At 36.1% G+C, this 27055-nt stretch overlaps 1 protein-coding gene across 2 annotated transcripts; it reads left to right on the top strand.

Annotated features, from left to right (window-relative positions):
• The first annotated feature begins 165 nt into the window (after positions 1-165).
• Positions 166-26070, top strand: DIS3 (DIS3 exosome endoribonuclease and 3'-5' exoribonuclease). Of its 2 annotated transcripts, XM_090258461.1 has the most exons (22): positions 166-509; positions 745-813; positions 1063-1220; positions 3204-3397; positions 3772-3845; positions 9494-9661; positions 10383-10547; positions 12126-12239; positions 12353-12490; positions 13064-13210; positions 13577-13693; positions 13944-14045; positions 15017-15081; positions 15169-15253; positions 16965-17092; positions 19556-19642; positions 21359-21515; positions 22779-22993; positions 23111-23279; positions 23404-23562; positions 24260-24382; positions 25038-26070. In XM_090258461.1, exons 1-22 carry the CDS (start codon positions 282-284, stop codon positions 25119-25121), a joined length of 2946 nt encoding a protein of 981 aa, XP_090114587.1. In that variant the 5' UTR covers positions 166-281; the 3' UTR covers positions 25122-26070. The 2 variants fall into 2 exon arrangements, with proteins under 2 accessions (XP_090114587.1, XP_090114588.1); XM_090258462.1 differs by lacking the exon at positions 745-813.
• Positions 26071-27055: the final 985 nt, after the last annotated feature.

Consider the following 27055-nt stretch of genomic DNA (forward strand, 5'->3'; position numbering starts at 1 on the left):
CCGGGTCCGCCCCGGCGCGGGAGGCAATGCATGTTGGGAGCTGGAGTCCAGAGGCAGGCCCCGCCTGCATCCTGGGCGGAAATAGCTCCGGGGTCCGCCCAAGCTCCTCGCTATCGCCCAATTCTCGCAGCCCTCCGAGAGCCAACCACTGTCAGTCTCGACGTTTTCCCGCGAGATGTGTTTGCTAATATCTGGAGCGGGAAGGAGAGACAGGGCTCCTAGTTTGGTACGTTTCGCCGGAGCGGTGCTGTCGGAGTCGAAATTCTGCGCAGCGAGGCAAGATGCTGAAGTCCAAGACCTTCTTAAAAAAGACGCGGGCGGGGGGCGTGATGAAGATCGTGCGCGAGCACTACTTGCGGGACGACATCGGCTGCGGTGCGCCGGGGTGTGTGGCGTGCAGTGGCGCGCACGAGGGGCCGGTCCTCGAGCCGCAGCCCCTGGACCCACCGAGCAGCCTCTGCCCGCAGCCCCACTATTTGCTGCCTGACACCAACGTGCTGCTGCATCAGGTGCGTCGGCGGGCGGGCCCCACCGGGAAAAGGGGCGTGACAGGGAAACTGAGGCCCGGAGAGGCGCGTCTGGGGCAGCATCCCGCACTTAGGAAGAGGCAAACCCTTCGGGACCCATGCCTCCTGTCCCCAGGCCGAGGTTCTTTTCCTTGTACGTACTAGTTTTGAGTTCTTGGAGTTACAGGAATTTTAGATAACGTTAACTTTCTAACTCCTGGTGTCTGTTCCGCCTTAGATTGTAAGTGTCTGGAGGCCGGGGACCTGGGCTTCTGTGGCCTCCAGTCTGCGACCCCCAGGCAGCTTTGTAAGTGCCTACTAACGAAAACTGTGTGGGCCAACGTATTTCTTTATTAATGCACTTAATTCTGCGAAGTTTTAGAATTACTCTGTTTGCATGTGGTTTTTTCTACTTAAACCTGAAGGATTTTCTATCGCAAAATATCTCCTTATCTTAATGTATATTTAGTGTTTTTTAAACCGATAGGGTTCTGTGTTCGACAGAAACAATTTACACATGAACATAGAAAAAATAATTTTTCTTGTCTTTTTTAAGATTGATGTTCTTGAGGACCCTGCCATCAGGAATGTAATTGTGCTACAAACAGTTCTACAAGAAGTGAGAAATCGGAGTGCCCCGGTATATAAACGAATCCGAGATGTGACTAGTAACCAGGAGAAGCATTTCTATACATTCACTAACGAGCACCATAGGTAGGAGAGAAGTTATGTTAATTATCAAAAAACCACAGGATTATCTAAATTGAGGGAGGCCTCCTGTCAGTAATCTGTGATGTCAGAAATCTGATAGGTTTCATACTTACAGGAGTTTTGTTTGGTTCCCATACAGTTGTATAGAACATAATGCGAAGTGAACCTCATTAAGGTCACGTAGACATTGATTGGATCAAACCTTAAACCAAGGTCTCCTGACTCTTAGGCTATAGTAGGTATTTTTATTTCCAAAATGTTTTAATTTTTAATTGATTTTAGTATATGTCAAGCAATAGAACCATGGCAGATAAGATTTACCTAGGTTCTTGGAATACCATATTATATGAATAGCCAACATAGGTTAATAAAAAGTAAAAATTCGTGAAGGAGATATTAAATAATAAAGCAGGTTTATTCTTAATGGGCTTTTAAAAATTACACTAATCCCTTGTAAGTGATCACATTGAAGAAGATAAGGTTAAAGTATAGAATTCTTTGTTATTTTCAAATTCAAGACCTATGTTTGAACATAATGCATGGTCTTAGAAAATAGATCATGCGATTCCTTATGTTTCATAAATCAATGATGCATCTTAGTATACTTTTGCTAGGTCAGATCAGTGCCTCTCAGCATTGGCACTGCTGACATTTTGGACTGGATAAGTCTTTGCTGTGGGTGGGCTATCTTATATATCATAGGATGTTTGGCAGCATTCCTGGCTTCTATCCACTAGATGCCAGTAGCAACCCTTTACCCTCTGTCCACAGAGTTGTATCCCAAAACATTTCGAGACATTGTCAAATATTCCCAGGGAGCAAAATCACCCCCATTGAGAACCACTGGATTAGCTGGTAGATATGATAATAAAATCCCAATGTAATATGCAAATTAAAATTTTAATTTATCAGTTTTCTCTTCTTTGTTCTTATATTCCAAACTTAAAAAAATAATTGTTCTTGTAAAGAACATCAGTAAAGCACGGTAGCCTTCTTATTCCTAGCTCATCCTTGAATTCTAGAAGCAGCAGTCTCACTTGTTCTTTCAGTGCAGAAAACTTTTGTGGAGCCTGATCATCAGATCCCTTCTCAGGAGTTATTGTTAGCTCAAGTACGTGAATAGACTTTAGCAGTCCTGGGGTTGACAGGGAAATATTCCTTAGGACACTTGGGCAAGTCTCATAAGATGCTGTTGCTCAGGTCACTCTAAAACCAATTCAGAAATTTATGACAGTGTCTTGTGATTGATATGCTTAAAGCATTAGTAGTGCATTTAATGGTGAAGAATAAAATAATTCTAAAAGCTATTATTATAAATAAGTCTAAAATTTTAAAACTGAAAGTATTATCCATAAGCACTAGATATTATTGTACTGAGTTTCATTATGCTTAAATTTGGCTTGAAAGTAAGATATAAATAAATAAGTATACTGACATATTTGGGAGTTCAGAGAACATAGAAAGGAGTGCAATCACATCTGTATCCGGTCTTTCAGTCTCTGGCATTCATTGTGTGTTTACCATGGATAATTTACATGCATTGTGAATTTAACTATAGAATCATACAATCATAAATTAAATTGTACTATTTATAGCTTTTAGGAATTACTGTTAATCTACAGTTCAAGTGAAATGTCATTATCAGACCTGCAAAGTTTAATTATAGTTTTTTGTCCAGCGAATCATTACTTATTTGATGTTCCAACCTGAGTATAAATTCTGATCTTGATTTTTCTTTTGATGAAATAAAATAGTTTTAGGCTTTTTATTGTTCCATTAATAGCGTGGTTTTCTTTTTTCAAGCAAATTGTTGTCTTAGAAACTGAACTGTAAGGATCCTGTTTATTTCCTCTCAAGTATAAATCTGAATACATTCAAGAATTTTAAGTTTAATGGTTAATAAGCATTTACGTCTTAAAACATTTTACATGTGCTTGTTTTTATTGATTTTCATTTCTTTTTCTTTTAAATTTTTGTTACATTTAGAGAAACTTATGTAGAACAGAAACAGGGAGAAAATTCTAATGACAGGAATGATAGAGCCATTAGAGTAGCAGCAAAATGGTACAATGAACATTTGAAGAAAATGTCAGCAGAGAATCAGCTGCAAGTTATCTTGATAACAAATGACAGGAAAAACAAAGAGAAAGCCATAGAAGAAGGAATACCATCTTTCACTTGTAAGTCTAAATGTGTCAACTGTTAATTCACATTTGCAAATGCATATAAAAGTTATCATCAGGCTCATGGTGACTGTATAATATTTTTGTAATCCTATATTACCTCTATTTTTGCATTTGTAAATTTTTCTGCATTTCTAAGCTTAGTGTTTTGTGGTGGCCAGTGGCTAATTTTTCCATTACCATTTGGAATTGACTTAGCAGTAAAAGCTTAAAGATACATTTGCTCCCTGTCTGTGCTTGGGCGCAACCACATCAACAGACAAGCTTTTTTTTAAAAAAAAAAAAATTGACAGATGTACCATCGCAAACAAGATTATTGATGTTTTTCTATATCTAAGGAAAAACAAATAACAATAAAACTTATTTTTCAGGTGAAGAATATATAAAGAGCCTAACTGCTAATCCTGAACTCATAGATCGTCTTGCTTGTTTGTCTGAAGAAGGGGTATGTTTGAGTTTGTTTTACTTTGTCCTGAAAAGTGAAAATATTAAAATAACCATTTTAGGTTTTGAAATTTAAAAATGAGAATGTCAGTGGAAATTGAAATAGGAGTTGGGTTATGACAATAAGGGGCTGCAATCAAAATGCCATTCCTAAAAGACGTGACTTTCTAAAATAGCACCATTTGTCAATATTTCCTCAGCGCCCTGAGTGTGGCCTGGCACTTGGTAGCGCTGTTTGCTGATGAATCAATAAAGGAACCCATGGCTGGTTTGTGAACAGGAGTAGGTATTTGACTAAGAAGTGCCGGGCACTGCAGACAGGTCATGCAGCTGAAACAGTGATTCCAAAGGAGGGGAGAAGGGAGTCATTAGAGGCGGAACAGGAAGGTGGGGGCCTGATAATGAGGACCTAGAATTTGCTCTGTAGGTCGGCAATTTTTAAACTATCTTATAAAGATCTCCCTAAAGGGTAGGTATGAGAGGTGATAGCAGGTAGAATTCTGGGCTCCCAACCTTACATAATGGCAGGAGAAAAGGAATTAAGGGTGTGTAAAAAAGTGTGCCTGGGAGGGATGGGGGAGAATGATCAGAAATGTTATTTATTTGAAAGAGCACTCTAATATTGATATGTAGGATGATGCACTGTATCACAGGCGAGATTAGAGGCTGAAGGATGAGTAAAGGGATCAGTGGAACAGCGGGCATGAGAGAGCATGCTATGGGACTCATTAAACTTGTGAACCCTCATTTCCTTACATGTATAGTGTGTTTAGCAATAGTGACCTAATAGTTTTGTTATGAGGATTAAGTGAGATAATAACAGCACTATTAATAAAATTTTAATCCCAGAGCCTGGCACATAGCCAGGGTAAATGTAAATGGTAGCTATTGTTATAATAGAAGCAGGTTTTGTGTACTAGAACATTACTGTATACATACATCCATTCTTAACAGTATTTTTCCCATCCCTGTTTTTCTTTAGCTAGCTACTTTACAAAAATAAATGGAAGTGAGAAAATAAAAGCTGGGCTTGATTTTTGTAATACAGATTTAGGATTGCTCTAATATGGAGCCGCTAGTTGAATGTGGCTGTATAAATTTAAGTCAGGTTAAAAATTTAGTTTCTCAGTTGCACTACCCACTTCAAGTGCTCAAGAGCCACTTGTGCCTAGTGGCTTTTGAACGTCATAAAAACAATGTTTCCTTCATCATACACTTGTGTGGAATAGCACTGATCTAGAAGAAGAAACAAGGAATAATGTAACATTGGTAATACACAGTGTGTGATTAAGTACTATGGTAGGGTAAGTGTAGGGTATGGTGAAATTACTACCATCGGTTTTGTTGTAATGCAACGTATGTGTTCCTCACATTCATTGTGCTATGCAATATCATGTAATAAAAACCACAGAGCTTATGGGAAAATGTGGTTGGGGCACCAACTCAAAAACTTCATGAAGTGGTGGAAAGAGGGTTCCTCGTCGTCGGCAGCCGTCCGTCTCGAGAGACGATGGTGTAGCTTCTTAAGAGTCTATCTGCACCGCCGAGAATGGCTGTGCAGTCCGACTCGGGAGTGACACGGTATCTGTCTCCTCCCGTGTTGAATCGACATCTTACGATGACGCTGGTGGAAAGAGGGTTACGTATCTCAATTTAGACAATGTTGTTACAGCAGATGAAGATGGTGTGCCTCATAACACACGTGGTGATCTGAGTCGCTGTTAGATGTTTGGAAGGCAATGTATGTGTGGAGTCCTGTGCAGCGTGGTTCACCTGGTGCAGTTCTCTTCACTCACCTGGAACAGTTTGTGTTTTCAAAATAGGCAGTGTAATAGCGTGGACTGTGCTTAGCAAGGAATGTCGAGGCTTCTCTGTAGAAGTAATTTAAGCTGAGAGGTGAAGTATGTTAACTAAATACGTTTGCTTTGAGACAGGGTGATTTTAGCTGAATTACGTAAAGGGGTTAGCCATGGTGATAACTAGGGGAAGAGCATTTCATGCATAGGAAACAGCAGGTTCAAAGGTTAGAATAAGTTGGTAAGATCAAGAAAGAGCTAAAATGGGAGGGAGTGAACAAGGGAGAAAATGTTAGTAATGAAGTTAGAACTGTAGGCAGGACCAGTAATATATAATGAGTCGTAGGGAACATACTGCATTTTAGTCTACTAGCTGTTGAGCAGGGAAATAATAGGAGCTATCTAGCTCCTCTAAGAATAGATTAGGACCAAGCTTTTTTCAGGTAGGAGAATATTTTAGTACTCCTTGGGAGAGATGACAAAATTGGACCATGGTAGTAGCACTTACGGTAGTGAGAGGTAATCAGGTAATGGACGTATTTTGTAGATTGATGTTTTAGGACTTGGTGGTGGATTAGATGGGGCTAGGAGAGACTGTGGATGGATGATTCTAGGTGTTTTACGAAAGCAACTAGGTAAATAGTACTGCTTTATTTATACAAGATGAAGGAGGAAGCAGGATTAGGTAGAAAATCACAAGTATAGTTTTAGACATTTAAGTTTGAGATAACCTGTCAGAGCTCCAAGTACCTTTATGGTATGTGTTGCTGGGTGTTCAAATCTGTAGCTCACAAGGGAGACATAAATTTGAAAATCACCAACATATAGATGATATATAAAGATATAAGACCAAATGACTTTATCCGGGGCAGGGTTTGGCAGACTTCTTTTTTAAGCTTTTTTGAGCTGTATTCACATACCATCCAACCTATCTATTTAAAATGTAGATTTTTTTTAGTGTATTCACAGAATTCTGTTACCATCACCGCAATCTAATTTTAAAGTGTTTTCTCCCCATGTCACAGAAACTCCATACCTGTTTACCACTCTTCCAGTCTCCCCTGACATGCCCTTGCTCCAGCCCTGAGCAACCACTGATTTTCTGTCTATAACTTTACCGATTCCAGACATTTTGTATAAATGAAATAATGCAGTGTGTTGTCTTTTGTGACTGGCTTTATTTCACTTACCCTAATAATTTTACACTTTTCCCATGTTACTGCATCTGTCAATACTTCATTTCTTTTTATTGCCAAGCGATGTTTCGTTGTATGGTATGCCACATTTTATTTATCCATTCACCAGTTGATGGACATTGTAGTTGTTCTCACTCATTGGCTATTAATGAAGAATGCTTCTATGAACACCTGGGTACAAGTTTTTGTGTGGACATATGTTTTCATTTTGGTATGTACCTAAGTATATACAGGTGGGTTTGCTGCATCGTAGGATAATTTTCTGTTTAACTTTTCTGAGGGACTACCGAACTGTTTTCCAAATATTTCAAATATATTTGTGTTTTCCAAAGTGGCTATGCCAGTTTACATTCCCATAAATAACAGAGGATTCCAGTTTCTCCATTTCCTCACCAATACCTGTTACTGTCTTTTTTTGTGTGTGTAGCCATTCTGATGGATATCATTAGTGATATCTAATTGTTGTTTTGCTTTACATTTCCCAAATGACTGATGATGATGAGCATTTTTTCATGAGCTTATTGGCCGTGTGTATGTGTGTGTACACACGTATGTGCACACTGTATGTGTGTGTGTCTGTCCTTGGAGAAATGTTCATTCAAAACTTTGCCCATTATTTTAGTTGGGTTATTTGTCTTTTTATTGAGTTGTGAGGGATTTTTTATATATTCTGGATACAAGTTCCTTATTATGGATATGCAAATATTTTCTCCCAGGCATACTTCTTTGTAAAGGATCATATAGTACTTTTATTTTTAAAGCTTTGCAAGCTATATGGTCTCTGTTGCAAGTACTCAGTCTCTGCTATTGTAGTGCAAAAACAAATAAATAAATGATTGAGTATCGATGTGTTCCAATAAAACTTTATGTGGCACCTGGAACTTAGTTTGTGCCGCTCCGATCTAGGGGAATGAGTATAGATGGGGAAGAGAAGAGGTCCAGTGACTGAGCCCTTGGGTACTCCGAGGTTTAGAAGTCAGAAACATCAGGGGAACCAAACCAGCAAAAGCGATGAAAGGAATACCAGGTGAGTGTGAAGTTTTTGGAAGCCAAGTACAGAAAATGTTCCAAGGACAAGGGAGTGAGTGATCATCTGTGTCAAATGTTGCTGATAAACCAAATGAGTGAGGAATAATGATTGCATTGAGCATTATAACAGTCTGGGGGGACTTGTCCTGGGTAATTTTGGTGGAAGGAAGGCAGAAGTCTGACTAGTGTAGGTGAGGACGGGGACGAGAGAAATAACAGCATTGCAACACTTGCAGTGCTGTAATCGAAGGAGAGGAGTGAGGGGGTATTTGCAAGCAGGTGGGATCAAGAGGGTTTTTGTGGTGGTGGTGGTGGTGGGTTTCTTTTCTTTCTCTTTTAAAGATGGGAGGAAATAAGGAAATAAATGTAGGTAAAAAAAGGGAAAGAGCCTGTCACTGAGCCTTAGGATGCTGTAACATTTAGAGACCAGGAACAGGAGAACAGGCAGAAGAAAGCAGTCAGTGAAGCAGGACAGAGACCAGAGGGATAATGGGTTGGGGTGCCGATGTGTCTCAGGGAAGGAAAGATCACTTTAAAAAATCGTCGTGAGACTGAGAATGGAACACTGGATTTGCTAAGATAATATATTATTACTGACCATGGCAGTAATGGTTTCAATTGACTGAGGATGGTACTTGATTGGAGTGGATTCATGAGAGAGTAACGGTAAGTAGGTTCCCAGCTATTCTAGAGAATACTATTGTAGCATTTGGCCAGTGTCTGGAAGGAGAACAACATTTTATTTATTTATTCTTAATAGATCATCTTATGTTTATATGATGGTGAAAATGTTAGAATAGAGAGGAAGCAATTTGATTCCAGAGAGAGAAGATAGTTAAAGGACAAAGTTCTTGCGTAGAGGAGAGGACTTGGTTTGTAGTGCCCAGTTGAAAGAACAGAAACGTATTCCATTGTATTCATTGTTATAGGAGAGAAAGCTGAAATTTTGGTGCAGATGCTAATAGGTGGGCAGATGCAGTGGTGAGAACATGTGCTGACTGCTTCTGATTCTCAGTATGGATATCGAGGTCACCCATCTGAGAGTGAGGAAGACAGGGAAGTTAGAGAGTTAAGCAAAAAGAGGGAAGTATAAAGGTGGAAATTTGTGGAAAATAGAGAAGAAAAGGGGTCCGTCAGGACTTTGGATGTTGAGGTTGCTAAGAATCTTGATAGGTGGTGTAGATCTAAGGCAGTTCCCAGATTACCTCTATCTTATATCCTTAGCTATTTAAATAGCCAAAATAAAAGTAGTGTTTCTTGTGCTTTAGTAGCCACAGATTTTTCACGGAATTGAGGCTTCAAATTAACCTTTATGTATCTACCTGCCTGCTTAAATACACACCTTCCTTTTGGGAGGCCGGGGGTGGGGGGTGGGGGTATGCAGAGTTTCTTAGTAACATACATCTGGCTAAACACCTAAATGTAATGACATTGAAATATTTGTATAAGTTGTCATAACAGGGGAAAGCATTTTCTTCCTCACTGCTGTATTCTCTCATGCATGCAGCTGTGTATACCATGATGTGGAAGGTTTTTAAAAGAAATGACTTGATAGTGATAGTAGTTATATACTGAATATACAGAAGACTTATATACTAACTGTATCTTCTGGTTTGCTTATTTCACAGAATGAAATAGAAAGTGGGAAAATAATATTTTCAGAGCATCTACCCTTAAGTAAGCTACAACAAGGCATAAAGTCTGGTACATACCTTCAAGGAACATTTAGAGCCAGTAGGGAAAATTACTTAGAAGCTACAGTGTGGATTCATGGAGATGCTGAAGAAAATAAAGAGGCAAGTGTGCAAGTATATTCCTTATACACTAAAATATTTCTGTTCATTATTTTCTTGCATAAGTGTTTAAAATTTTGTTTAAGAATTAAATTTGCTTTGTGCTCCTAGTTTATCAGTTTGAAAGTAGTTGGAGGTACAGATAGTAAAATTAATCACTTTTTTAGAAAACTGCTTATTGAAGTAAAGGACTTTATATTAACCTACTTTTAAGGTTAATAAAATAATAATAGGATGCCTCTATTTTATATATCATGCCCAGTTGTGGGAAGTACTATTTACATAGCATTAACTGCTCCAGAGGTCTTCATACACTTTAAAGTGAATAGCAATTATTTTGGGACACTCACTATTTGCCAGGTACTCTTCTCACCGCTTTTTGTATGCTCTATGTAACTTAATCTGCAACCCAGCCTACAGACGTAGGTGCTCATTTTGTGTTTTACCTTCAGAACTGAAGTTTAGAGAGGTTAAGAAATTTTCCCAAGGTCTCTGGGTACTAATGTAAGAGTTACAGTGGAGCCATGAATACAACTCGTATTTTCCAACCATGTTTTTTCTACTTGATATTGAGAAATTAAGAAGGTGTAGTAAGAAGACTCTATAAAGAAGAAAAATTTAAAGGAGGTAGAGACATTCAAATATATTTAAACTCCTGTTAAGTAACTTTCCCATGATTGCCATTAAAAATATTTGGACACATGCCATTTACTGTTTTACACAGATAATCATACAAGGACTTAAAAATTTAAACCGAGCTATTCATGAAGACATTGTTGCTGTGGAGCTTCTCCCCAAGAATCAGTGGGTAGCACCATCTTCTGTGGTTTTACATGATGAAGGTCAAAATGAAGATGATGTGGAGAAAGAAGAGGAAAGAGTACTCATTGTATGAAACCAAGCAAGTTTTAATTTTTGTCTGTGTAGTTCTGTATAGTAATGTGTTAGCTTTGGAGAGGATTAAACAAATTTTATCTTTTTCAGGTTTATTAAACAAAATTATACTGGGGGGGAATGCAAAAACAAAACAAAACAGAATTATCCTCTGGAAGGTGGGCCCCCTGTAGCTCAGGCTTCCCCCCTGGCTAGGTGAGTGTTCTAGGAATCCATCTGGATCAGTGTGCCATCTGACGTTGTTGTGAGAGGCTGTGTTCAGCTATAGTGAATTTTTTTTGAAGACTCTTTCAATGTGTTTTCCCATTTCATGATGGACGATTTATGAGCATACCTACTCACACCATGCTGGTTGTGTAGCAGTTTTTGACCAAAAACGACATGACTCTCATGTCCCATCCTCCTGTTGACCCGATCTCACCCCAAGCAACTTTTGTTGTTTACCTGGTGAAAAAAGTCCTCAAAGGGAAACGATTTGCTGATGTGGAAGAGGTAAAACAAAAAATGGCAGAAGCACTAAAAGGCATCCAAATCGAAGAGTTCAAAAACTGTTTTGAGCAGTGGAAAAATATCTTGATAGGTGTATTGCATCAAATGGAGAGTACTTTGAAGTTGATTTTTTCCCCAAATATTTAAGGTAATGTTTTAAATTAATGTCTGATTTTACTCAAATAAATGGGTTTCAATACAAAAAGACTGTTAACTTGCGTTTGAAACTTGAACTATATGACATTCAGCATGTTATCTGTTTGAATTAGTGAATTTCAAGTAAATATATATTAAAATTTTCTGAAATGCTTTTATGTAATGTTAAAACTCCCTTAGCATAGTTTTTGGAACCTTGCATTTGGGTCTATTTAATAATTCCTTCTCTATTACCATATTTATTATGAAGAGAACACTTTTAGTTTTATCTTAGGAGTCAGAGTCTACCTGATGTGACCTGTTTGTTTTCCTATTTTAGAATTCGTGAATAATGTAATTATTCACCCACTATTAGTAGTTCTTTTCCCATGAATTTTATTCAGTGCCCTGGACTCTTACTATGGCATTGTCCCTGTAGCGTAGGCCATAGAAGAGTGTCGAAGGTGAAATACTGTAATATCCTTCTGCTATTTCTAATAAGAAATATCCTTTATTTGGATTTTTATTTTAAATAAGGAAGAACCATTAAAAATATGGCTCTTTTTTTTAGGAATTAATAAATGCCACATAGCTGATCATTGCAAACTAGTACTAAAAGCCTCGTCTATTAATTCCCAGACCTGTGTATGTATTAGTAAATCCTCATATTCAAACTGAAAAGAGTTGAATTCTGACATTTATTTAGTTATATTTATTTTTTCAAATATTTGTTTTTGTGCTCCTTTATACTATGGGAAATTTCCATGGTTTGTTTTTATATGCTCTTGCCTAGAATTTTGAAACATCAAGATTCTGTACTTTTTATGTCATAATTTAGTGCCTGAGAATATTAGTATCCATATTCATACCCTAATCATGAAGGGAAATTGTGTCATTATACTTAGAGGAAAAGTAACTGAAGATTTTTATTTTTATTTTTAAATCTCAGCTTAGGACTGCTGTAAATGAAAAAATGTTAAAGCCTACAGGTAGAGTTGTGGGAATAATAAAAAGGAATTGGAGACCATATTGTGGCATGCTTTCCAAGTCTGATATTAAGGAGGTGAGTAGAAAGCATATTGCTCTAATAAAAAAAATGAGACAGTTAACAGCTCTTCCCTTAATTTTATCCCAATTTTTGTGTGTATGTGAAATATTTTTGCTAATTTTCTTCAGTCAAGAAGGCATCTCTTTACACCTGCTGAGAAGAGAATTCCTCGAATTCGGATAGAAACCAGACAGGCTTCTGTATTGGAAGGACGGAGAATTATTGTGGCTATTGATGGATGGCCCAGAAATTCCAGATATCCAAATGTAAGTTTGAATTAGTAATTTTGTTTTAGAATATTTTATTTAAAATTTGAGAATAAAACTGCTTCTCTCAATGAAATGAATATGCTTATGTATAAAATTCATACTGAAATTTAAGATTATTTCATAGTTACGTGATAAGTAATGCATCCAACTTGAAAATTAATCTTATGAAATTCCAGTGTAAGTCACTTGGTTACTTTTACTCAAATTTTCAAATAAATTTTATTGATAATGACTACAAAAATGGTGTTTAAGACCTAACCATATGCTAATGAACATTTTGAAGCTACTGTATTTGAAGTACATTTTAAACTTGAAAGATAATAGGAAATAAACAGATGCTTAGTTCTGTAAGAACTAGGCCTTCTCTAAGTCTTCATCATAAACTCTTGAAAATTCTCATAATTATCAGTTTTAATTTACCAAGGGATCATTTCTAAGAAGTACTTACGGGTACACTTAGAAATACTAAGGTTACATATAAATGCTCAAGAACTTACTGTGATAATAAGATATAAATTACCTAGCAAAAACTATAAAATATACTTTTTCAATAATAATTTTTGGTTTTAGGGACACTTCGTGAAAAATTTAGGCGAAGTTGGAGATAAAGGGACTGAAACAGAGGTTTTGTTGCTTGAGCATGATGTTCCCCACCAGCCTTTTTCACAGGCTGTTCTTAGCTTTCTACCAAAGATGCCCTGGAGCATCACTGAGAAGGTAAGTTGAAAGGAATTGTTACTGGCTTTATAAATGACTGTAGCTGATTTAACTTTGTTTGAATTCTCTATGTGTTTTTAAATATGTAGAAACCAAAGTCCCATCCTCCCCGCATTTAGTTAGGTACAGAACTCTGAGGTGATAACAGAAATCATTTGCTTTATTCAAAGATTATTATTTCTGGAGGACTAACACTAGATTATGTCAATTTTTTCAAAGGCAAGGGAACCACAAGTTGCTAATGATAATGTCTAATTATCATTAAGAAATTAGACAAGGCTTTTTGTTTTAAATATATTGTTAATTTCATTAGAGCTGTGCTCCCAAAGGAGTTTTTTTATTTCTTAATTATGTGGCATCTTTTAGGACATGAAAAACCGAGAAGACCTGAGACATCTATGTGTTTGTAGTGTGGACCCACCAGGATGTACTGATATAGATGATGCTCTGCATTGTAGAGAACTTGAAAATGGAAATTTGGAGGTATTCATTTTGTAACTACATTATCATGCAAATATAGTTTTGTTGAGTTCGTTTTCTTTTCTCACTCATCGTAGAACTTATTTGTGAATTATTTGTGCCGAGTATAGTCAGTTGTAGCTGCAGATATTAATGAAAAACAGAAATGGTGAATGTGACTGAGTCCTTTTTCCATTTAGCTAAATTTCTTCTCATTAAAACTCCATTTATCCAATTAAGCATGTTAACACCTTCTCATTTTTATCTTTTTAAGGTTGGTGTTCACATTGCTGACGTTAGCCATTTTATTAGGCCAGGAAATGCTTTGGATCAAGAATCAGCCAGAAGGGGAACAACTGTGTATCTTTGTGAAAAGGTAAATGTGTTAAATTTAAAATGGAGTTTTGATAGATGCTTGTAACTTCTCATCGTTTCTTTTATCCTTAATAATAAAATCATTTGAGGTGTTTCCTGAGGAAAGGACAGCTTCAATATTTAGTGAAATTTGATGATTAACTATTATGTATATTAATTGTGCAGTTAGTTCATAGAGACCATGGGCACTTGTGAATGCTTAAGTATTCAAAGTTTAGAATAGTACATGAATTAGCTAAAAGACTAATAATATATAGAATAAGGTGACCTTAAATCAATAAAAATATTTCAGTGTTCTTTGTTATTGAGTGGCCCAAATAATGAGTAGGTATAGTTGATATAAAGTGTTGTATAGCATTTAACTTCTTATGGGTAAATAATTAAAATGTACTTTCTGTTTTTTCTTTAAATTTAAATAACGAGTTTATTCTGTCACAGTTTACTGTTTATTCTTCATTAAGTACGGTCCCATCAAGTTACAGAGAAGAATTGTGAAAGTAGAGGGGAAAGTTTAGTCTATTACAAATTCATTGTCAAAGTTCTGTAGCTTTTTTCCATAAAAATGTAGTGTCTTTTTTAGTATGTTAGGAACACCATAGTTTGTGTTAAGTGTTGGGAAAAGTTCCAGTCATAGAGCTAGTGGGGCTTATGTCTATTACCTGGTACAAACTGAGCATCCTGACTAGAGGTCAGACTTGCAGGGGACAGCATGGGGGTCAGTGGCAAGGGCTGAGCTTCAGAGCCACTGACATGAAGGCCAGTGTTCTTTTATCGCTCCCCTTTTGTTAACAATTTTGTGTAAGTACAAGACTTTTCTAGAAATAGACTTTTTATTTCGTGTTTTCTCAATTTTATTCACAAAGACCAGAATACTCCTGTTTTTTTTGTTAAGTTAATACTGTCTTGAGTACAACCTCAAATAAATAAATGAATCGGAATAGCTAAGTAATCTGCTACTTTTATCTGTTCCAGAGGATTGACATGGTTCCAGAGTTGCTTAGCTCTAACTTATGTTCCTTAAGATGTAACGTTGACAGGTATTTATGCATGTTTTTTCATAAGACCATAGTCTTTACTACGTAAACTGATTCCCATTAACAAATACTGTCAATTTTTTCACATAGGCTGGCATTTTCATGTATTTGGGAAATGAATCACGATGCTGAAATCTTAAAAACAAGGTTTACAAAAAGTGTCATTAATTCAAAGGTTAGTTTCCTGGTTAACATTTAATGTTTAAAATCTTTGATACTTTTTAACAGTGTTCTAGATTGTTTTGAAAAGGTTTAGATTTACTGTGTTAAGAATTTTTTTCCCCAGTATTGCAACAAAATCTAGACTTTTACAGATACCTGCTTAATTCTTGATGTTGCCTGTAAATAAGTTTATGTAGCCGTTGTCCTGGGTTCAGAAAATTATAAAGCCTGTATACTAAAGAAGACCAAATAGATGACTTTTGCCCCAACTTATGACTGTCTAGCATTTTAAAAGTTGGCCTGCATACCATCTTGTTCCTCATGTCTGTTCCTAGAAATGACGTTATAAATCAGTGTTGGATTCCAGCAGACCTAGGCTGGGATGAGTGCTCAGACAGAATGGAGCCAGGTTCCCTTCCGCATCCTTTTCCTTTTCTGTACTTCTCCCCAGGCTCCCTGTACTCTTATTTTCACCTGAATCTTTCTCTGAGGTTTGCCAGACCCCTTTCTTCCCGTGATCCATTTTTCAAATTTACCTGCTTTTTTTCTCCCTTCAACATCATTTTTTCTGTTGTAATCAACTTGTAGTTGGTAAGCAGGCAGTGTTATACTGACACAATGATGTGTGAGTGATTTAAGCCTTCCTAGATTGCACTGTTAAGTAGCAATGAATTTATTTTTCTCACAGACTTTGCCAGTATAACAAAATTATATGAAAAAAATATTTAGTGAACACATAACAGAAAGCATTTTTAGAAGGGAACTCTTAGCTCCTAGTAGAGGAGTTGGCTGTCCTCGGAATCTGACCTGGCTCACATCATCTAACATTCTTAAGCTGCTCCTGACTTTTCCTTGTGAAGTGTTTTTTTTTTCTGCCCCTGAGGATATATTTTTTTATTGACTTTAGAGAGAAAGTTAAAGGGAAAGAGAGAAAGAGAAACATCGATGTGAGAGAAACATCAATCGGTTGCCTCCAGTATGCACCCCGACTGGGGAATCAAACCTGCAACCTAGGTATGTGCCCTGACTGGGACTTGAACTGGCAACCTTTCTCTTTTTTGGTGCATGGGATGATGCTCAATCAAATGAGCCACCCGGCCAAGGCTGTGAAGTTATCTTTAAAAACAAAAAAATCAGCTAAAAATAATGGCAGCTTTCCATGAAGAGAGAAATAGGAACAGAAGCAGCTATTTGTATATTTGGATTGAAATTGGAAATTACTTGAAATCTTTTTCTACTATGATCTGTTTAATTTTTTTGATACTCATTTTTTGATTTTTAGTAAATTTCCTGCAAAACCTAATGATTAGATTACTACAGTTTTTCTAATTGTTTGCCTGTGAGTAGGGGAGTAATTTCTCCTAGAAAAGGATTTCACTTTACAGTTATTAGCAGAGAATAATCAAATGTTACTTTTTATTTTAGCATTACCTGAGTAGTTATACATTAACTGAAATATGGAAGTAATTAAAGTGTAAGCAATTTATATACTAACCATACTACTGTATTCTAAGTTTGCCTGTGTTGCATAATGCATCAGATAAGAGTTAATGAACCAGAAATCATACATGTGGAATATAAATATTATAGTTAGGAATCTCTCTTTTGTTAATGATATTTAGGTTTTTTAAAATCATGGATTTTATATAGTGGAAATATGAGAATGTAGTAAACCAGTTTTTGTAATTTGTGAGGCTTATATTAACATATGGTTTCTTCTTTAGGCTTCCCTTACATATGCTGAAGCTCAGATGAGAATTGATTCGGCAACCATGAATGATGATATTACTGTTAGTCTCCGTGGACTAAATAAACTAGCTAAAATTTTGAAAAAAAGAAGAATCGAAAAAGGGTACATTTCAAAAATATTTATTAAGATATTTCTTATTTATCTTATGTTAAGATAACTTGTGAATTCAGAGTGTTTTATCATGGACATCTCTACCTCTAGCTACCTTTTAAATAGTAGCAACTTGATTCTGGACTGATGTTTGTTTTAGGCATTCTGTCCTTTAATTTGTTGTCCTAAAAACTGACATGTTTGAGGTAAAAATCTTAAAGAAATTGTAAGAAGGCAAGACCTCCTCAAGACTCTTCTATAGATTGTTTTTAATTTTAATTAGAAATGAGTTTCCATATTTAACATTGATTTTCAGTTTAAATAAATGTAGACAAAGTTCTTAACTGCACTTTAGAGTTGTAAGAGTAGAGTTGCAAGAGATATTAGAGACTGTTTAATGCAACACCTTTATTTTTTTTTAATGATTAAAAGTTAGTTAGAAGTAGGCTTCCCAAAGATCTGATAGCTAGTCGTCGATTCCTGTCTTTTAGCTGTCATATGTCATGGCATGTGCCTAACTACAAAAGGTGTAAGATAAGGAGTATCCAAGGACCCACACTTCTTGAAGTAGTTAAAATAAATTTGACTCTTGAAAGACATCATCTACTATCAAAGTAAAGCAAGTACATGAGCCTTAGAGATGTTGGTGTCTGGATTTCCCATGCCCATCCAGGGTAGGGTCACAAGCAGTTACTAAACGTGTTTTTGTTGAGGAATGCAAACTGTAGATCTATGCTCGTTCATAAGATGTGCCTATTTAAATTTGAATATAAAATTCAGTTCCTGAGTTGCACTAGCCATATTGCAAGTGCTCAGTAAGCAGATGTGGATAGTGACTGCCATATGGAATAGTGTGGATAGAGAACATTTCCATTTCTGCAGAAAGTACCACTGGACAGTATTCTTGTAGGTAGTTATGCAGAGCCATTACTGTCTATTCACACATCAGTTTCCTGGGAATTTTTCATGTGATCCTAAATAAGAAACTCAAAACTAAGGATAATTTGAATGCAGTAAAACCCAATGAAATTGTTACTCAAGCTTGTCATTTAGATATAAACAAGAGGACTATAGTTGAATTTTTATGACAAACATGAAACATTATTCAGCAAATATTTGTTTATTGAAAGTTTGCAGTGTGCCAGGCATCATAAGAAAGTACGTGTAAAGATACTTTAGATAAAGTTTGTTTTAAAATGAAACTGAATAAAACATTACTGAAACTATAATCATTTTCATGGATTTTAAAGTAAGATGTAAACTTGCATTTGTAACATAGCTTCTTATAACTTGAATAGAAAATATATTTTTTAACTTCAAAAATGATCTCTGATTTTGTAAATAGAATGTCATTTACTGGTAAAAGCTATCATTTGAATCTTCTCAGTCTTAGGGATAATTGAGAAAACAATCATTAAAAAACAAAACGCTATCTTTTGCCTTCTTAAAAAATAAGTTGTCTCATCTTAGATTATGTTCGTGTTAAAAGATAAATGTTATGTCGCACATAGTGGTCTATGAAGAAAGCATGATCAAAATGTGATTAGTATACCTTGCTGCTTAAGTCAAGATATATTAATAAACCTAATAGATATGATGTAGAACCTTGTAAATACTGCAGGGCAAGAAAGTAATATTTGTTGAGACTTCCTTACTAGTAATCCTTTTGTAGCTCCTCTAATAAAAGTGAGATGTAAAGGAAGAAAAGGACTGGGATCTCACTTAACTTGTCTCATCTCATATTATTTTTTCCCTTTTCTATGATTGTACAAGGTTACCCAGCCTCATTAAAATTCTAAGTTTTAGGTCGATTTGTGGCTAACCCGATGAAAGTTGCACCAAGGTGTAAAGAAACATTAGACTTACTTTGCCATGTGAGAATTTACTTTTCAAATGAGAAGCTGCCAAGTCATTAAATGAACCATGCCTGTAAAGCACTAGCATAGTATGTTATCTGACACATAGCACTCTAATAGTAATTGCCCCTAGTATTTGTAACATATTGGTGGTTGTAGTTGATCAGCCTCTTCTCCACTGGTTGAGCCTATGTGGAAGTTACTTTTGAACTGTGGATCTTCTAATGTCAATGATCCACCCAAGGCAGCTTCCTTTTTCCTCTCTCCATCATCTCTCACCCTAATACATGGATTTCCATGGTAAATGATATGCTGCCAGTAACCTTCTATATCTGTAAAAGAGATTGCAAACCCATGTAACTGAGTAAAATCTCATGGCTTGGAGACAGAAGGTATTCAAACCCCAGAAGCACGGGGACTCATTCTATGGTGCTGCTCTTGTGTGCTCTCGAGTGCATTTTAGATCTGTAAACCTTAACAGGTGGTCAGTCATAAATGAGCATTGAGAAGAATAACTGTTGCATACTTGTAATCGTTTTCTGTTTTAAAAAATCACTTTCAGAATTATGTCTGTTAATTGGCTCCCTTGAGTAATTTCACCTCTTTAATTTTTATTTAGGGCTTTGACGCTCTCTTCTCCAGAAGTTCGATTTCATATGGACAGTGAAACTCACGATCCCATAGATCTACAGACCAAGGAGCTTAGGTGTGCAGTTTTTTTGATGGGCTCTAGATAAGATTTTGATTTTAAATGTACTGTCTGGTTTGTTAGTAAACAAAACATATTACACCCAAAATATCTATTTCTAGTAGAGTTATGATTTCTGTAATTTCTTTTTTACTTATGAACTATAGAAAATAAATATCTCACTTTTAAGTTCTTCTTACATAAAACTGAGATTAGTATTACAACAGAAAAATTTCCAGTTTGAATTGGTATGTCTTGTGTATGTGATGTACTAGAACTTGACTAGTAATACCGTTGGTAAGTAAAAGAAGCTTGCCCGGATTAATTTCTTAAGTATTTAATGTAGAATTTTTGTGGTAGGATGAAAGAGTGATAACAAGGCTTTGGAGTCAGACAGCTTAGGTTTGGGTTCTACCACTGTGTGTACAGCTCTCGACAAGTTATTTGACCTCTCTATGCCTCAGTTTATTTGTGATTTATATGGTACATACGTCATAGGGTGCTGTGAAGAGTACTCAGATGTTGTACTCAGCTACTGTTGTTACTGTTTTAAGGATTTAGCTAACATTTAGGAAGCAAGGAAATTGTTAATCGGAGTTAGGCCTCTTTTCCATGCCCTTATGTAGGGTAATTTTGAAATTTAATTTGCATCTGTAATTTTCTTAATATATAACTTAGAATTAAAAATGAGAATATACTTAAGTTTGTTAGTTTGGACCAGTATGTGCTCTATAGCATTAGAACTAAAATTAAAAGATACCTTAGTGGGGGCAACTTCTGTGCTAATAAGTCTAATGTTGGTATGAACAGTGAGCCCAACACTAGGAGCTTTTGTGAGGAAAGAGTTGAATCCAACTTTACCAAAATAGAACATCATACATTTCTTCCTACCCATTAGAAGAAAAACATTTCTAAGAGATTGTCTCCATAAGTTTTAAAGGTATAGGAGATGTTACTAATATTTTAAAATAATGCATGTTCAGTGACTTGGGAGGAAGAAAGTACTATGTAAACAGAAGGCAGATCATTTATTAAGCTAAATTTTGAATGGACATAGACAAACTAGATTGAAAAGCACTATTGGATTGCTTAAGAGTTTCAAAGTCAGGTTATGTGGACTTGAATGCTATTACTACTAAAAACTCTGATTTTGAGCAGAGAAGAATACTCATTCTTCTTATATACAAAAGAGAATAAATACATATATGGCACAATATATAGCACTTACAGCACAATGCCTGACCCATAATAAGCATGCAGAGTAGCTGTTGTAAAGATGATCTCTTCAGTTGGTTAATTTATTGGTGAAAGTTTACATTTTTAAACCAAAATTTGTATGACTTAAACTTTTAATTCTTCTTAGTAAACTATCTTTATAGATTTATAGTTAAAAATTATTTTTATTTGGGCATAGTAAAAGGAGGTAAAAATGTTTGCTTTAGATTTTATATATTAAGAGTTAGCAAAGCCTGTTTTTTTTTTTTAATGCAATTTGTAAAGTCTCTTGCACGAGATTTACTTACATAGTAAATGTATAGTAAGAGATTGTTAACATAGTAGGGGAGAAATGAAAGAGCCCTAAGTCATAAAAATATACCTGTGTACGAATATGAATGTTACATAGGAAATATTTTCATTGTCTTGTAGGTAGAAAAGGTAACATGTAAATAAATATGATATATAGACTTCTCGGATTCTCTATCCTTATTAATGATTTTTTTTTTCCATTGGCAGAGACACAAATTCCATGGTGGAAGAATTTATGTTACTTGCCAATATCTCTGTTGCAAAAAAAATTTATGAAGAATTTTCTGAACATGCTCTGCTTCGAAAACATCCTGCTCCTCCTCCATCAAATTATGATATTCTTGTTAAGGCAGCTAAATCCAAGGTAAGGTTCTATACATTGAAAAGTTAGCTGTATTTGTGTTGTGGTCTGTCCATTGCATTGAATAATCTGTGTTCACATTTCTATAAAAATGTTCTTGTTTCTTGATGCAAAAATATGCCAGCAGTTCTTAGTTTTTATTATGAGATATAGTTCACATATAACTGTGTACATTTAAGGTGCACAATATGTTAATTTTATATATTTACATAGACTTAAGTTATTTGCAGTCCCTGGACATAATAAGCTCTTCCAAATCTCTGTGCCTTTACACATGTTCTTCATGCCTCCTCTGCACTGCTTAACTTCAGAAACTTACAAGTAGTATTTTTCTCTTTATCTTTAACTCAGTAAAGCCCCCTTTATATTGTGTTCCTAAGAAAGAAGTCCATTTATTGCATATTTGCAAAAAAAAAAAACCCAAAATACATAAAGGGCACCATTTCCTCAGCCGCATAGGCTCCTGCCTCTGGACAGTAGATTTTCATTTAAGCATAAATACCCTCACCCTTGGGGTGACTGCAGCTTACATTGGTTCTCTTTGCGTCATTTGTTCGGGTCCCATCTTTCCTGTCCCGAAGCGAGCTGGAAGGAGTTTTGAGCCTTGGGACATGAATGGGGACGGCACTGGTTTCTGAGCTATGAGACCTTTATGTGGGCTTACTGCTGTCATGTCCATCAGAACAGAATCAGCTTCTCCTCTGCTCGAAGGCTTATGCTGTAAATTGGGGGATTTTCTCTTGTCTTATTTCTTCCTAAGACCTGGATAGAGGAAGGAGGATTTAACTATGTTTGCCTCATCTCCCAAAGTGTAGAACAAAGCAGCTAAGTTTGATACATCACAACACTGAGTGGTAGTGTGCAATGCAGTTTTGTCTGTGGCCTTTACTTCTACTTTGAATGGGAGGAAAATGCCTGCAGAGAAAGTCCAGACATGCTGGAAAGCATCCAGATCTGCTTTGATCTTCTTTTTCTACCCCAGCGAAGATTAGGCGGGCGGGAGTTGGGCTCAGAGAAGCAGCACTGCTGCTCCCACCGTCCTTTCTTCAGCGTGTTGATGCTTCAGTATCTTTAAATGCATTTAAAAAATGGTAAGCACTGATGTAGCACAGGACAGTTACTGCTTCCTATACATTTATTTTTACTCTAGGGGAAAGATAAAAGATATAAACACTTATTATCTGGTCAATCTGACTCATTATATTTTGAATATACAATGGTACTGGTTTTAAAATACAATGCTCTTTCCCTCCTCTTTACTCACAGAATTTGGAAATTAAAACTGATACAGCCAAGTCTTTGGCTGACTCTTTGGATCGGGCTGATTCTCGTACTTTCCCGTATCTAAACACCCTGCTACGAATATTAGCCACTCGCTGCATGATGCAAGCTGTGTACTTCTGCTCTGGGATGGATAATGACTTTCATCACTATGGCTTAGCATCCCCAATATACACACATTTCACTTCACCCATCAGAAGGTACTGTTTCCTTTTGAAATTAAAGAAAACAGAAAATAGTTAATTTTGAATTTTAGAAAGACATTTTAATGCTGACATAGCCTGATTCTTGTTTCTCCTTTCTGCATCTACGAATAGATATGCGGACATCATTGTTCATCGGTTGTTGGCTGTGGCTATCGGGGCTGACTGTACTTATCCAGAGTTGACAGACAAACACAAGCTTGCAGATCTATGTAAAAACCTCAATTTCCGGCACAAAATGGCTCAGTATGCCCAACGTGCATCAGTGGCTTTTCATACCCAGGTATTTGCCCTCTATTGATAATACTAAGAGAAGTGAAGTTTCGTTCATTTTTAAATTTAATTTCAAATTTTTGTTAATTTCAAAATATTTAAGATGATTCTTAATAAGGTATGTTATTTTACAGTTATTTTTCAAAAGCAAAGGAAAAGTAAGTGAAGAAGCTTACATTCTTTTTGTGAAAAAAAATGCTATTGTGGTGTTAATTCCAAAATATGGTTTAGAAGGTACAGTTTTCTTCGAAGAAAAGGACAAGCCAAAGCCACGGCTTATTTATGATGATGAGGTATAGTATTTCTAATGTGTCTTTTTTTTGTTTCCTTTTGGTGGGAGGGAAGGGCGCTTTTTTTTGATAGATTACAAAAACCTAAAAAAGGGTAAAATTGTTTATTGTACCCTACAGGATTTAGTTGTGCCAACTAGTGTCACCGCTGTACTCAGTTTCCCACCTTCGTGTATCTCCCCGCACACACATGTCGACTTTGACTTCTTTAATGCCATGTCAAGTCTTCCCTCCAGGGAAACTTGAATTACACTTTGCCCTAGGTGCAGAGATGGATTAAAGTAAAGGAATAAATAAATGACTGCTTTGACCTCAGGGAAAGGAGTGTTTTAACCTGTTCCAGTATCTGACACACTCCGTACTTGCTTAACCTTCATAGAACTACAAAACAATAAACTGCCCCACAGTACCTGTGTGTTGTGTTTCTCTACTTAGACCAACAATTTGCTGGTGAGAATCCTGAGAATAATGTATACTGGCACCATCTTAATGAAAGGAGGAAATATGGTAGCTTATATTTATGCGAGGCCACTAGATTAGTGGGTTTTGTTATGTTGAACACTTAGGTGTGCTTATTAAATATTAAAAGTAATTTTTAATTTTAAGCTTTTAAATTAATATGAAAGGTAAACTGTAAAGAATTAGAAGAAACCTCAAGTGTTTGAAAGTAATTAAAAATTGTAAAATGTCTTTTGTTTAGAAACCTTCACTTAAAATAGAAGATACTGTGTTCCATATATTTGATAAAGTTAAAGTGAGAATCATGTTGGACTCATCAAATCTTCAGCATCAGAAAATTCGAATGTCCCTGGTAGAACCACAGGTAAGAAAGACCAAACTTACTGTCTGCGTTGTACTGGAGTATATTTGTGAAAGATTGATATAGTCCTAAGTTATTTCTGTTTAATGGTAGAGGAAATTCTGTAACTAGTGTGGAGGACAAATTTTTGCCTAGTAATTCATGTTTTGCTCACTGATCTCCCTAGGCCACAGGATCCTAGCTACTTAGGATTCTTCTGAGTTTTTTTGTAGGAAAAGCAGCGCTCTTTGAAGATCTCTCCACTAGGCATTTTTCACTTTTATCAGTTTTGAAAGCTGCATTTTTGAAGATTACGATAAAGTATTTTTCACCTAAGACATTGGTTCTTTTTTTTTTTTTTTTTTTTCCCAGTACACCTGAGGCTGCTGATGTTGATACTCACAGTGGCTCAGCTGGGATAATTAGATATATTAAAACACACACTTCCCAAATGACCTGTTTCTTGCCTGTCGAGATCATGTCTAACATTTTTGAACCACTGTTCCTTTGTGTGTGAAATATATACTTTGTGTGGAAAACCTTTTCTAACCTGATTTCCCCCCTCTATGTACATCCTTTTGAAATTGAAAGTATCAGTGTGGGAGGGAAGGTGAGAATGAGATTTATTCCTTATTAATGCTTTTACTCACCTAATTTTTTTCCATTTGCATTACTTTAGATACCAGGAATAAGTATCCCTACTGATACTTCAAACATGGACACTAATGAACCAGAGATAAAGAAGAAGAAGCTTGAAAAATAGCTAGTCAACAAAAAATCTTCAAGAATTGGTTTCCTTCAAAAAAGAAAAACAAAAAACAACCACCAACTTGAGAGGACATTTTTAAACCTAAGAAGTTTGTGAAAGTTTATTACTTTTAAGTACATTTTAATAATTTTAAAAATTTGCATTTTTATTGAACTGTGGACTGTGTCTGTCCCATCATACACTTTACTTCTGGATTAAACAACTGTTTATGCAGAAAAATTCAGTTGCATATCCATCACTTCATAGTGACAGGATAGCAAATTCAGGTGTCTGTGGAGATCATTTAAAGAGAGCATTCATCTGCTCATCGAAGAGCAAATTAACTTTGCATAAGTAATTTGATTTAATATTGATGGAAAAAACTATCATTTTCCTATGGAGAAAAACAGAACATTTTTTAGTAGCAAGGAACAATCTTATCATTTCTAAATCTTGGAAGCTGAGTTTGGTATGGCAGTTTTTAGATTTCAAGACAATTAAGATCTGTTGGGGATTCAGTAATCTTTGCTCTCTTTAATTTACCTAGCTTATATTATGTGCTCTCTTTCTGTTAAAAAGTCTCCTGCAGTTTCTTAATGATCCTTGAAAAGATGTTGAGTGGTTGGGAACTGAATGTTGTAGGAAGGCAAGATGTAAAATATTTTGATCTGACTGGAAGAATCATTTTTTTATACCAGGTATTAAGTGTGATTATCATCCTTGACCTTCACCTCAAATATCTCCCCCAAAGTAAGGCATTAGGATTCAGAGAAAGAATGGATAGTGCTTTAAATATCATATCAGGTTACTTATAAAATAAAGAGTAGGTAATGAATGGCTTCTAAACTCTATATCAGGTTATATAGGAAAGGGGATTGTGTAAGTGCATATTAAAGGGAACACATTGAGTATCTTCCCTTGTTAACCACAATTAGTAATGATTAAATTGCTGTTTTCCAAAATATTTTGAGAGTTACCTTAAAACATTTTATTTTGCTTATTCAGTCTCTAAAGTACCTACAGTGTCCCAGGCTTAATCACCAGTCACGTAAACCGCCTTCACTAGAAGGAGCTGCGGTACAATGAGAAGAGCGGCAAATGGGAGGTATAGAGTGGGAAGAATTCCAGTGTGTGCTTTAGGCACTTAGTGATCGTAAAGTGATGTTCCAGTTTCCTTTTACTGAGGAAAACATCCATATATCAAGGCAGAAACTGTTTCAGTTGATAGAAGGTGGCGTGGAGTTGTTTTGGGTCTAAGTAATAAACTAAGGAGAGCAGGAGTGGACAGGCCTTTCTGTTGTAAAGGGCCAGACATCAAGGCTGCGCAGCAGGGCAGTCTGCTGCAACCTGGGTGCTCCACTCCGCGGCTCTCACAGTACAACAGCAGCCAGACTGGATGTAAACTGACGAGCATGGCTATGCGCCAACAAAACCTGTTTACTACAGACACAGAAATTTAAATTCAGTTTTCATGTGTCATAATATATTACCCACTTTATTTCCCCCTCCCCAATTTAAAAATTCTTGGCCCATGGACAATAGATTTACCTGTACTAGAGAAAAGGGCGGTTTCTTGGTAAAACAATGCTATAACCGACCTTACATCTTCCCAAGTTTTTTTTTTTTCCCCCATGTGCCTCATTTATGAGGAAGATCTCATTCAGGCGTTAGTTCCTACTGAGTAGTCAAGATGTCTAGAAACCTTATTTTCACACTTTTATTAAAGTCTTCCTTGGTAATCTAAAACACCTATAATACCAGTTCTTATGCTAAGCATCTTACATGCAATATTTCACTTAAAAAGCTCGGTTGGGTAGGACTGTTCTCCCCATTTAACAGGTGAGAAGATTGAGGTTTTTATGGCCCAGATCAAATAGTTAGTGACAGAGGTGATGTTAGAATCCAAGTCACAGTCCACTACTTTGTTTCTTAACTTGCTATGCGGGGGG

Source organism: Furipterus horrens, unplaced genomic scaffold (assembly GCF_987537825.1).
Source record: "Furipterus horrens unplaced genomic scaffold, mFurHor1.1.pri manual_scaffold_12, whole genome shotgun sequence".
Taxonomy (NCBI): Eukaryota; Metazoa; Chordata; class Mammalia; order Chiroptera; family Furipteridae; genus Furipterus; species Furipterus horrens.

Excerpts from the sequence above, each read along its gene's own strand:
- DIS3 (XM_090258461.1), top strand. The coding sequence starts at position 282 with ATGCTGAAGTCCAAGACCTTCTTAAAAAAGACGCGGGCGGGGGGCGTG. Across the intron at positions 1,221-3,203 it reads TTCACTAACGAGCACCATAG|AGAAACTTATGTAGAACAGA; the intron begins GTAGGAGAGAAG and ends TGTTACATTTAG. Across the intron at positions 12,491-13,063 it reads GAAATTCCAGATATCCAAAT|GGACACTTCGTGAAAAATTT; the intron begins GTAAGTTTGAAT and ends TTTTGGTTTTAG.